Genomic DNA, 13,748 nt, shown 5'->3' with positions numbered 1-13,748 from the left:
ATCTCTAGAAAGCTTCTTCCACAGGGTGTCTGGGCTCAGCCTCAGAGAAAGAGTGAGGAGCTTGGACATTCAGGAGGAGCTCAAGGTAGAGCCACTACTCCTCCACATCGAAAGGTGCCAGCTGAGGCGGTTTAGGAATCTATGTACAATGCCTCCTGGACGGCTCCCTGGGGAGGTGTTTTGGGCATGTCCAACTGGGAGGGGCAACAGGGCAGACTCAGGGCATTCTGGAGAGATTATATCTCTTGGCTGGCCTGGGAACACCCTAGTATTTCCCCAGAGGACCTAGAAGAGGTAGCTGTGGAGAGGGAGGTCTGGGCATTCCTGTTTAAACTGCAACCCCTGTGACCTGGGATACGATATATATCATCGTATCGCACAGCCACAGAATTAGACACCCTAATTTAGTGGTTAATGTCAGCCTGATGTTCAGCATTACTATCTGGAAAAGTAATAGCCTTTGACCTTTCAACTCTACTGCAGACTCAGAGACAGCTGGGTGTAGATAATTTTTACACTCCATTTTAAAACAGTCACAGTACAACTTTTTCTGAAATATGAACCAGCAGCTTAACTAGACTTGAGACACAATGTACCACGTCACAAGTCCAAATTTCTTACTGTAAATTAATAAGAATAATTTCTTGCAAATTATTCTATAGCATTTAGGACATAAAGATTAGCAGCCTTACCTGATGTCAGGAGTGAAGTTGCCATCTTTGAATTTCATTGGTAGATCCATAGAGCGATCACTCTTCATGGACAGACAGCTGGGAGGGCGTGGTTCAATCCTCTCCATTTTACGCCTGTGTACAGGACAGACTGAGATCCTGCAGGCCATACAGCTCAGTACCACCAGTGACTTCATGTCTGAGGTCCTGAACATCTCCAGGATGAACAGCATGGACGCCTACTGCTCTAAACCGAACGCTCCATTGTTCTTACTGTTTCAGTGTAAAAGCTAGTTATTTTCCCCTTATACTGTTATTACAGAGGAATTGTGGAAAAGCACTTGCTTAATAATCCTGCACATGCTGTAGAGTGTCACACTAATGTCATTTTAAAACAGTCACAGTACAACTTTTTCTGAAATCTGAACCAGCAGCTTAACTAGACTTGAGACACACTGCACCATCTGTCAAGTCCAAATTTCTTACTCTAAATTAATAAGAGTAATTTCTTGCAAATTATTCTATAGCATTTAGGACATAAAGATTAGCAGCCTTACCCGATGTCAGGAGGGATGTTGCCATCTTTGAATTTCATTGGTAGATCCATAGAGCGATCACTCTTCATGGACAGACAGCTGAGAGGGCGTGGTTCAATCCTCTCCATTGTACGCCTGTGTACAGGACAGACTGAGATCCTGCAGGCAATACAACTCAGTACCACCAGTGACTTCATGTCTGAGGTCCTGAACATCTCCAGGATGAACAGCATGGACGCCTACTGCTCTAAACTGAACACTCCATTGTTCTTACTGTTTCAGTGTAAAAGCTAGTTATTTTCCCCTTATACTGTTATTACAGAGGAATTGTGGAAAAGCACTTGCTTAATAATCCTGCACATGCTGTAGAGTGTCACACTAATGTCATTTTAAAACAGTCACAGTACAACTTTTTCTGAAATCTGAACCAGCAGCTTAACTAGACTTGAGACACACTGCACCATCTGTCAAGTCCAAATTTCTTACTCTAAATTAATAAGAGTAATTTCTTGCAAATTATTCTATAGCATTTAGGACATAAAGATTAGCAGCCTTACCTGATGTCAGGAGTGAAGTTGCCATCTTTGAATTTCATTGGTAGATCCATAGAGCGATCACTCTTCATGGACAGACAGCTGGGAGGGCGTGGTTCAATCCTCTCCATTGTACGCCTGTGTACAGGACAGACTGAGATCCTGCAGGCAATACAACTCAGTACCACCAGTGACTTCATGTCTGAGGTCCTGAACATCTCCAGGATGAACAGCATGGACGCCTACTGCTCTAAACTGAACACTCCATTGTTCTTACTGTTTCAGTGTAAAAGCTAGTTATTTTCCCCTTATACTGTTATTACAGAGGAATTGTGGAAAAGCACTTGCTTAATAATCCTGCACATGCTGTAGAGTGTCACACTAATGCCATTTTAAAACAGTCACAGTACAACTTTTTCTGAAATCTGAACCAGCAGCTTAACTAGACTTGAGACACACTGCACCATCTGTCAAGTCCAAATTTCTTACTCTAAATTAATAAGAGTAATTTCTTGCAAATTATTCTATAGCATTTAGGACATAAAGATTAGCAGCCTTACCCGATGTCAGGAGGGATGTTGCCATCTTTGAATTTCATTGGTAGATCCATAGAGCGATCACTCTTCATGGACAGACAGCTGAGAGGGCGTGGTTCAATTCTCTCCATTGTACGCCTGTGTACAGGACAGACTGAGATCCTGCAGGCCATACAACTCAGTACCACCAGTGACTTCATGTCTGAGGTCCTGAACCATCCTTAAGCATTTGCAGAATTATATGCATCAGACAAGCAGAAGCAGTTCAAGCTGGAGGTTTACGGTAAACCTCTGCCTGCATCTCCCTATTATTTAGGTCTGAGTTACATAACATAAACATAACTAAAACCTCAAAACGTCCTGATATAACTCATTCACCCTGTAATTCCCTCAACTTCCCAATAATGTTTGACATTTCACACCAATGTCATTTCTGCTAATGTCATTGCGAAGTATTTTGACCAGACAATGTTCAAGTCTAACCCGAGGCATTTTCCATGGTCAACAGACATGCAAGGACATTTCATTGTAGAAATATCGGGGTGTGAAATACACCAGTCGATTTACCTTACATGGTCACATACAGCATCACATTCACTCCATTTTAAAACCGTCATAGTGGAGCATTTTCTGAAATCTGAACCAGCAGCTTGATTTGAGGCAAATCTGTCGATACAGTTTCACTATAAAAGCTGGTTATTTTTCCCCTTGCAGTGTGATTACAGAGGCATTGTGGGCCATGGACCATACCTTTACACCTCGGCTTCCTGTAGGCCTGGTTAGTAAGCTGAGGTTGTGTTGTTTACTGACACCTGTAAGCATTTGTAGAAGTATATACATCAAAAAAGAAGGAACAGTTCACACTGAGGGATGACAGTCAACATCTGTTACACCTGCTGCTTCCTTTTCTTTGATTTTAAATAATGCAATGTTAAACCTAAGAATACTGACAAATATGGGGCGCCGTTTGTAAAGATAGCAAACATTTTTGTACTTGCCACTTTTTCAATATTTAGTGCAATTTTCTGACATTTAGCTAGAAGTCAATGGTGTTGTGGATCATCAGGTTTTTTTGCTGTGTAAATTATGTTCAAAATTGTTCATCATATGTAAATATAAATGGCTTGTCTATATATAAATATTAAATGTAAATGTTAAATATAAATGTTAAATGTAAATATAAATATAAATGTTAAATATAAAACTTAAATGTAAATGTAAATGTAAATGTTAAATATAAATGTTAAATATAAATGTTAAATGTAAATGTTAAATATAAAACTTAAATATAAATATAAATGTTAAATGTTAAATATAAATGTTAAATGTAAATATAAATGTTAAATATAAAACTTAAATATAAATCTAAATATAAATGTTAAATATAAATGTTAAATGTAGACTCTAAATGTTGATAACGTATGCAAATTAGCCACGCCCATTTGAGTAAAATGGGCGGTACCGACGAGAGCGCAGGTTAGGGCTGATGCGGGACAATATGGCGAAAATACATTCATAGCTTCCCGATGTCACAGTGGAAGGTGTACATGATGTTGCTCCCGGCTGTGTAGCAATACCATGTAACGCAGCGCGAACAACTGCCAAAACTGCACATTCTATGGCCTCTAAGTGAGCGGAATTCGCCATATTGTCCCGCATCAGCCCTAACCTGCGCTCTCGTCGGTACCGCCCATTTTACGCAAATGGGCGTGGCTAATTTGCATACGTTCTCAACATTTAGAGTCTACATTTAACATTTATATTTAACATTTATATTTATATTTATATTTAAGTTTTATATTTAACATTTATATTTACATTTACATTTAACATTTATATTTACATTTACATTTAAGTTTTATATTTAATATTTATATTTATATTTATATTTAAGTTTTATATTTAACATTTATATTTACATTTACATTTAACATTTATATTTAACATTTATATTTACATTTACATTTAAGTTTTATATATAGACAAGCCATTTATATTTACATATGATGAACAATTTTGAACATAATTTACACAGCAAAAAAACCTGATGATCCACAACACCATTGACTTCTAGCTAAATGTCAGAAAATTGCACTAAATGTTGAAAAAGTGGCAAGTACAAAAATGTTTGCTATCTTTACAAATGGCGCCCCATAGACAAAAGGACATTTACAATGTAATCTCCTAAATTACTTTCCATCCTTGCTGAAAATTTGAATGTTTTAGTATTAAAAGATTATCATTATTTGTGGGACATCAACATTAACTTGAAAACATGGATTACATCACCTACCTACTAAATTACCATACATTAATGCTCAATTTCCCAGACTCTTCTACACACAGCACAGCATGTCATCTTACCTTAATCATTTTGTTTTCACCGTATGCCAGCTTGAGTGGCACTGCAGTTAGCAAGGTCATCTCCCACCTCTGGAGACCAGGGTTTGCTTCCCCACTCCTCTGTCTCTCATCAGCTCCAGACTCTTGCAACCCTGTGTATGGAAAATGAACAAATGACTGACACGTGTGAATTTCCCTGTTGTTTCCATCTGAAGCAAAAGCCCAGTGTGCTGTTGGCAAAAATAAAATTTTTATATCATCATACCCATGGGACGCTGAGGTCTTCAACCATTTTAAGAGAAATTGTACAGGATGAACAGAATAACGTACACAGAAAAAGTAAAAGATTTTATTTCTCTTTGGCAATTGCACGTACACATACTTACCCCCAAACAAGCTCAAGCTAATTGCGTGTATCTGAAACTTCTGACTGATAACACCTGCCAGGCATGTGGTCAAACTGTACAGACCTATTTAAGTTAATTTCATAAATCAATATTTTGCCCTGGGATAATTTTTTTTTACCTGATCTTACTACTAGGGTTCGAACAGCACATATATTTGTTTTGTGCCATTCAGTTACATCATTTTCATTTTGAAACACACAATAAAATGAAAGAAAACATTTCGACACAGGCAGAACCTAAATTCACAAGTGGATGTTTACGCATCCTAATTGTGGCTATGAGCCGATTACAGCTAGTGTTGGTTACAGTCAGTCATAACCAGCGGTTTAACAGCATTCTGGTTCGCCAATAAATTACACCAAGGCCAGAGGGAGACAGTAATCGTTAAGACCACTATCATTGTACATGCCTTATCATTAATGTGATAACTCAAGGTCTTTGACAGATGTTTATCGAACTCGGCACGCACACTGCCAGGGCGCTGGAATAGGACTGATCAAAGACAGACGGCACCAAAACTGTTGCAGTGCCACATAGTAATACCAAAAGATAAGGGCAGTTTCAGACACATGACCCCATTAGCTCGATAATCCAAAAAGTTTTGCATGCATTGCATTTTATTGATGACAAACTGAAATGATCAAATTTTCAGACATCTCTTCAATTTTAGGACAATGCCACTTAGTGACAGCAAAATACTCAAAATTCTCGTGGAAATGCATAATGTGATAGGATACACTCTACAGGGTTCATACAGTTTTCAGTCAAATAAATTTTCATGACTTCTCATGATTTCTCCAGGACTTCGAGTTAAATTTGATTCAAATAAAGATTTTTCTTCAACCCATTCAGGAAAAGTGTTCTTGCTGTTATGTGATCATCACCACATGGCACAATTACAAACATGTACTTTGTGTAGATGAACCGGCTGTTATGATCTTGCATTCATCCGTTGGATATGGATGCACCTTCCATTGCATATAATTTGACAGATATGTATGTCGCTTTTCTCTCTTTTTCAAACACAGACTATTAAAAGAAGTTGCACAGTTTTCCTAATGTGGCCTAATGATGGAGAGCTGAACAATTATTAACCACACTAGATTATCTGTCGGAGCTATCACCAGATAGGTAATCATTAATGTATTACTTACATCTGCACTAACAAGAAATGACTGAGAGTTGTAATAGTTAGTGCTAAAAGACAAATTATTTATATGTGCTATCATTGTTTATATGTGTATATCATAATTACCCTAATGTGGCATAAGCATGATATGTGACACAAAAGAACGAAATATGCTGCAACTTAAAGTGCACCCAACATTATAGAATACGCAAAGTTGAAATATCAGACGTTATAAAAAAATTATATTGGTATTGTCACGATTTCGCCAGTGAAGCGGGTGATCGCGCACAGGCGGGCAAGTAGGCGAAGTCGGGGAAAACGGGGATTTATTTAAAGGAATCAGGTAAATGAAGTATTTATAAAATAAACACTTTCATAAAACTTGAACTTTACACATTCTCTATCAAGGTTCTCTGCTAGCTTGTACTCAAAGCAGAGCACAGGTTCTACATTAACACTTAAATGGGAGTTACTTAATTTATGTTATTAATGAAGTACCGTAATTTTATGCATAAATCTGTGACTGTTAAAAACCATCACAAACATGGTTATAAATCACTGAAAGGTACCGCTATAACAGAACGTTCTCTCTTTTTTTTTCAGATATTTGACATCTGAAGAGATATCCATCCATCCATTTTCCAAACTGCTTATCCTACTGGATAACCCTCAGCATGTGTTTGGACTGTAGGGGGAAAATCCACAACCACATGGGGAGAACATGCAAACTCCGCACACATGTGACCAAGGTGGAGACTCGAACCCGGGTCCCAGAGGTGTGAGGCGACAGTGCTAACCACTGCACCACCATGCCGCCCTCCAGAAGCGATATCGTAAAGACAAACATCTACAAGTTTTTTTATACATTCCATAACCATTCTTGGGCATAATGTACTCTTCCAGACCTGCCAATCTTGGGAAATTTTTTTGAGTACCCCAATGGTGGCACTCCCGCAGACTCACACTCGCTTGGTGGATGTGACTGGAGTGCGCAAGCAGTGACTTTAGTTGGAGGGGCAGCAACTGACGATTGACAGGACGTTCGGCCAATAATGTGCGTATTTCTCCTCACCTCCAATCCTTTACTATCGCTATTCTCTTCCTTTTACTGTCTCGAGGCGCCCTGAGCTGTGTATGCAGCCCCGCCCTCCTGCTGCAGACTGAAACAGCACCAGCAAGAAGCGTCAGCGTGACCAGCTGCTTTTTGCGTACTTTAGAGCAACAAATCGTACCGGCGTACTTTGGTGTAAAAATGCGTGCCTGCTATGCAAAATGTGCCTAGATTAGAAAAATGAATGTCAAGTATTTTACATTTGAAATTATTGCTAAACAAAACTGCAACACCCCCAGAAAAAAAGAGAGCCATGCCTAATTAACATGAAATTACCCCACTGATTATGCCAGAATTTCAATTTTGCCTGTGTGTTTCCTCTAACAAATAATTCTCTTTTCAGAGATACAAAATAGATATATATATAAAAAACTTTCGTTTTAGTAGTATCCCATATCCCTCATACATTATGAGAAAAACAGTGAAAACACAACAAAACAATCTTAGAAATGGAAGACTCCCGTTCCCAATAAGTTTGGAAATCTAGTGCTAAGACAGGTGTTTTTTTAGAATAAAAATTTAGTGTTCAGTGGTCATTGTTGACACATTTTAACTGTGCAATTTTTTTCATTAATCACTTACATAACTTATTTTTCCACAAATATCTTGTTTCTCATAAAGAGAGTTAGGGTACCTGTCTTGTCTTTCTCCAGGGAAAGGGATGCTTCTCTTGTCTCTCCCTGAGGGAAAGGGAAAGCATTGCCCAATATGTTGTGTTCTCATAGAAAGAGCTAGAACACCTATCTTGTCGTTCTCTGGGGGAAGGGATGCCTATCTCGTTCAAGAGGGTCTAGCTGCAGACACCTGTAGAGTGGGGCTTCACCCGAAATATGTCACCTCCACAGGAAACACGTGATCTTTAAGGACATAAAGTGGAGCTCAGGTTAGGGTTTGGGTTTACTCGCTGTAACACAGAGTTGAGATCACGTGTTTCCTGTGGAGGTGATGTATTTCAGGTGGAGATCCATTCTACAGGCGTTTGCAGCTGGACCTTACTCATCTGGTTAGGGACGCGTTGACCAAAGTGCTTTGCAACTGAAACCGCAATCAGCCTCACCCGGACATGACTTGGAGAATGAAGAGCGCATCGCCTGAGGAGAGGGGTGAATTTGGCCAGCTGCAAACGCCTATCCATCCATCCATCCATCCATCCATCCATCCATCCATCATCTCCCGCTTAATCCGGGGTCGGGTCGCGGGGGCAGCAGCCTCAGCAGGGAGACCCAGACTTCCCTCTCCCCGGCCACTTCGTCTAGCTCCTCTGGGGGGATCCCGAGGCGTTCCCAGGCCAGCCGAGAGACATAGTCTCTCCAGCGTGTCCTGGGTCTTCCCCGGGGTCTCCTCCCAGTGGGACATGCCCAGAATACCTCCCCAGGGAGGCGTCCCGGAGGCATCCTGATCAGATGCCCGAGCCACCTCATCTGGCTCCTCTCGATGCGGAGGAGCAGCGGCTCTACTCTGAGTCCCTCCCGAATGACTGAGCTCCTCACCCTATCTCTAAGGGAGAGCCCAGCCACCCTGCGGAGGAAACTCATTTCGGCCGCTTGTACCCGCGATCTCGTTCTTTAGGTCACTACCCAAAGCTCATGACCATAGGTGAGGGTAGGAACGTAGATCGACTGGTAAATCGAGAGCTTCGCCTTTTGGCTCAGCTCTCTCTTCACCATGACAGACCGATGCAGCGCCCGCATGACTGCTGACGCCGCACCGATCCGCCTGTCGATCTCCCGCTCCATCGTTCCCCCACTCGTGAACAAGATCCCGAGATACTTAAACTCCTCCACTTGGGGGAGGACCCCATCCCCAACCCGGAGAGAGCATTCTACCCTTTTCCGGCTGAGAACCATGGTCTCGGATTTGGAGGTGCTGATTCTCATCCCAGCCGCTTCGCACTCGGCTGCGAACTGCTCCAGTGAGAGCTGAAGGTCACGGTTCGATGAGGCCAACAGAACCACATCATCCGCAAAAAGCAGAGACCTAATCCTGAGGTCACCGAACCGGACGCCCTCCACGCCCTGGCTGCGCCTAGAAATTCTGTCCATAAAAACTATGAACAGAATCGGAGACAAAGGGCAGCCCTGACGGAGTCCAACCCTCACCGGAAACGAGTCCGACTTATTGCCGCCCATGCGGACCAAACTCTGGCACCAGTCATACAGGGACCGAACCGCCCTTAAAAGGGAGCCCGGTACCCCATACTCCCGGAGCACTCCCCACAGGACCCCCCGAGGGACACGGTCGAATGCCTTCTCCAAGTCCACAAAACACATGTAGACTGGTCGGGAAAACTCCCATGAACCCTCCAGAACCCTGCTGAGAGTATAGAGCTGGTCCACTGAGCCACGGCCATGGGCGAAAACCACACTGCTCCTCCTGAATCCGAGGTTCGACAATCCGGCGGACCCTCCTTTCCAGGACCCCCGAATAGACCTTGCCAGGGAGGCTGAGGAGTGTGATCCCCCTGTAGTTGGAGCACACCCTCCGGTCCCCCTTCTTAAAGAGGGGGACCACCACCCCAGTCTGCCAATCCAGAGGCACTGCCCCCGATGTCCACGCGATGCTGCAGATGCGTGTCAACCAGGACAGCCCCGCAGCATCCAGAGCCTTGAGGAACTCTGGGCGAATCTCGTCCACCCCTGGGGCCCGGCCACCGAGGAGCTTTTTGACCACCTCAGCGACCTCCACCCCCGAGATAGGCGAGTCCACCCCCAAGTCCCCACACTCTGCTTCCATATCGGAAGGCGTGTTGGTGGGATTGAGGAGGTCTTCGAAGTACTCCCTCCACCGACCCAAAACGTCCCGAGCTGAGGTCAGCAGCGCACCATCCCCCCCATAAATAGTGTTGATGCTGCACCGTTTTCCCGCCCGGAGCCGCCGGATGGTGGACCAGAATCTCCTCGAAGCCGTCCGGAAGTCGTTCTCCATGGCCTCACCGAACTCCTTCCAAAAAAACTCCTTGAGTTTTTGCCTCAGCGACCGCCAAAGCCGCATCCTACTTGGCCTGCCGGTAGCCGTCAGCTGTGTCTGGAGTCCCACAGGCCAGAAAGGCCCGATAAGACTCCTTCTTCAGCTTGACGGCATCCCTTACCACCGGTGTCCACCAGCGGGTTCGGGGATTGCCGCCGCGACAGGCACCGACCACCTTACGGCCGCAGCTCCGGTCAGCCGCCTCCACAATGGAGGCACGGAACATGGCCCATTCGGACTCAGTGCCGCCAGACGTTCCCAGCAGACCCTCACTATACGCTTGGGCCTGCCAGGCCTGGCCGGCTTCCTCCCCCACCAGCGGAGCCAACCCACCACCAGGTAGTGATCGGATGACAGCTCCGCCCCTCTCTTCACCCGAGTGTCCAAAACATGCGGCCGCAAGTCCAATGACACGACTACAAAGTCGATCATCGAACTGCGGTCTAGGGTGTCCTGGTGCCAAGTGCACATATGGACACCCTTATGCTTGAACATGGTGTTCATTATGGACAGTCCGTGACGAGCACAGAAGTCCAATAACAAAACACCGCTCGGGTTCAGATCGGGGGGGCCGTTCCTCCCAATCACGCCCCTCCAGGTCTCACTGTCGCTGCCCACGTGAGCATTGAAGTCCCCCAGTAGAACAAGGGAGTCCCCAGGAGGAGCGCTCTCCAACACCCCTTCCAAGGACTCCAAAAAGGGTGGGTATTCCGAACTGCTGTTTGGCGCATAAGCGCAAACAACAGTCAGGACCCGTCCCCCCACCCGAAGGCGGAGGGAGGCTACCCTCTCGTCCACTGCGGTAAACCCCAATGTACAGGCGCCCAGCCTGGGGGCAATAAGTATGCCCACGCCCGCTCGGCGCCTCTCCCCGCGGGCAACTCCAGAGTGGAAAAGGGTCCAACCCCCCTCAAGGAGACTGGTTCCAGAGCCCAAGCCGTGCGTCGAGGTGAGTCCGACTATATCTAGCCGGAACTTCATAACTTCGCGCACCAGCTCAGACTCTTTCCCCATCAGAGAGGTGACATTCCATGTCCCTAGAGCTAGCTTCTGCAGCCGAGGATCGAACCGCCAAGGTCCCCGCCTTTGGCCGCCGCCCAGATCACCTCGCACCCGACCCCTATGGCCCCTCCTATGGGTGGTGAGCCCATTGGAGGGGGGACCCACGTGCCTTGTTCGGGCTGCGCCCGACCAGGCCCCATGGGTGTAGGCCTGGCCACCAGGTTCTCGCCATCGAGCCCCACCCCCAGGCCTGGCTCCAGGGGGGGGCCCCGGTGACCCGCGTCCGTGCAAGGGAAACCGTGGTTCCAAAATTTTCTTCATCATAAGGGGTCTTTTGAGCCGCACTTCGTCTGGTTCCTCACCCAGGACCTGTTTGCCTTGGGTGACCCTACCAGGGGCATAAAGCCCCAGACAACATAGCTCCTGGGATCATTACGTGGGGTAACACGCAAACCCCTCCACCACGATAAGGTGTCGGCTCCAGGAGAGGTGCAAACGCCTATATAAATTAGATGTGTTTTTTATATATATATCTCATTCGTATCTTTGGACCTTCTGAGTAGTGAGAGAACAACCAGCTTATAAAGAGAAAACTCTCCTCTCCATTAGAATTAGAAAAGACAGGCAGTAAAGGCATCTTTAGGGATATAAAATCCTAAGAGAATTAACTAAACATATCCTAAACATCTATACCATGACATGTTTACCGTCAATAAAGGCCACAGATCTTGTAAAACCTGCCAAATTCTTCTGCAGTCTGGCTTTCTCGACCAGAGGCCAGAGTTTAGCTCTTGCATCTCTGTGTCAAATCTTCACTGATTTTTATCTTCTGCTTTAGTTTTTAGGAATTCTGCTAAATGCAGTCACGCACTGAAAGGGCACTTTTCAAATAAACATTCAAAAAACAAAACAAAAAAAAAACACCAGCAGCACAAACGCACGAAATGGTGTCAAAACATCAGAAAAATCAGCTCCAGCAGACATACCACCGCCACCCCGGAACGGCCTCCCGGAAAACAAGGTAGCTCTACCCCATGATTTATTACACAACGCTGACCCAGTATTTTCAGTCCTTTCTATCTGTAGCATTCGGGTCAAACGTAAAAGCTAAACATTCTTTTAGAAAACACAGATTTTTCTTTCTCCATGGATTATAAAAACAAGGCCAACGTGGAAGAATGTAAAAAAAATCCAGCAGGCATCGAATAATCGGTCCTATGTCTCAACACGCTTCGCTCCAGAATTTAAAACAGAATACAGAGGACATAATTTAAAGTTAAACGTACCGTTTCGTATTTGTCGAATACGACGCTTCAGTTGTTCCTGCGTTTTAAGTTTGGTTAATGACGGCAATAAAGTTTCACTTTCATTTTGACGCGTGACGGTGAGTCTTCTCACTACCTTGTCGATTTTATGATTTGGTTTATTTCAATTTGTTTAAAAATTGTTTGTACTTACAACTTATATATACGTAACCTGTTTTGAGTAACGTGTAGTTTCTACAAAAATACATCACTATACATAGAATATTTTATTTATATATAGTTTATTGCACAGTAAAAATGAGATTTTACGTACACTCCAGCCATCCTTACAATACAGAAAATGAATGTATAGATTAACTTTAACAAATGTGTAAACAAAGCAATATAGTTCCCTGCACTGGTTTCCTGTCAGGTTCAGGTCTGACTTCAAAGTTCTCCCACTTACATATAAGGCACTTAAAGGTCTGGCACCTGTCTGACACAATTACTTCAAGTTTACAAGCCGCATCGTTCTAATGATAAGAAGTTCGCAGTTAAAAACAAAATTGTGTAGTTAGTCGTAGCTGATAACAAATGCATGCTGCTGCCTGCATCACATGAGGGTTTAAAGTGAATCCTTCGTATTCTTAGTGGCTGACATTATAAATGCAGTTTTATTAAGGCACAGACTTACACTGCTTGGAAGTGTTAATGCCATAGACCGCAGCAGGTAGGTGGAGGCACCAGTCAGTACGACATTCATTCATGTACTTACTCAGAGCACACTTTATGTTTTGATTGATCCGTTCATCCTGTACAAATACATTTATTTGTGAGTAAGCAGTAAGTGAGTAAGTAGTAATGAGAGACCTGAGTACATAAACGTAGTATGAGTTACCTGATCGTTGGTCTGGGGATGGTATGCATTAGACACAGCATGCTTCATGTTCAGCATTTTAAAAAATTGGTCAACGACAAACGATTGACAGTAACATTTTCAACATTGTTTTAGACAAAATGTACATAAAGCAGTGGGTGAAGGGCAAAAAATAAAAGCTTGTTCAAAATGTTTACCTCATTCATGAATTCCTTGCCTTGGTCTTAAAGCTAATTAAAACAAACCTGAAATTTGAATTCATCAATAAAATCGATTAATTTGATTAGAAGCAAGAAAAAAACATTAACATTAAGTGAAGGTGTGAAGTGCACCACTCAGACAGTTCATATCAGGCTCCTAGAAGCAGAACTGAAGTCCCATAAAGCAAGGAA

General features: G+C 43.8%; 1 protein-coding gene across 1 annotated transcript in view; it reads right to left on the bottom strand.

The window, feature by feature from the left end:
- Positions 1 to 12,603, bottom strand: part of LOC125727462 (uncharacterized) — a 74,445-nt gene extending 61,842 nt beyond the window's left edge. Inside the window, exons 1-7 of the mRNA XM_049004178.1 lie at positions 12,522 to 12,603; positions 4,641 to 4,771; positions 3,027 to 3,088; positions 2,301 to 2,414; positions 1,765 to 1,878; positions 1,229 to 1,342; positions 693 to 806 (exon numbers count right to left, since the gene is read on the bottom strand). Coding sequence (XP_048860135.1) covers positions 693 to 806; positions 1,229 to 1,342; positions 1,765 to 1,878; positions 2,301 to 2,407 — 449 coding nt within the window. The 5' untranslated portion in view covers positions 2,408 to 2,414; positions 3,027 to 3,088; positions 4,641 to 4,771; positions 12,522 to 12,603. The remainder of the gene's footprint in view (positions 1 to 692; positions 807 to 1,228; positions 1,343 to 1,764; positions 1,879 to 2,300; positions 2,415 to 3,026; positions 3,089 to 4,640; positions 4,772 to 12,521) is intronic.
- Positions 12,604 to 13,748: the final 1,145 nt, after the last annotated feature.

Source organism: Brienomyrus brachyistius, unplaced genomic scaffold, assembly GCF_023856365.1.
Source record: "Brienomyrus brachyistius isolate T26 unplaced genomic scaffold, BBRACH_0.4 scaffold98, whole genome shotgun sequence".
Classification (NCBI taxonomy): domain Eukaryota; kingdom Metazoa; phylum Chordata; class Actinopteri; order Osteoglossiformes; family Mormyridae; genus Brienomyrus; species Brienomyrus brachyistius.
The sequence above is the reverse complement of the archived record's forward strand: the minus strand, read 5'-3'. Positions and strand labels throughout refer to the sequence as shown.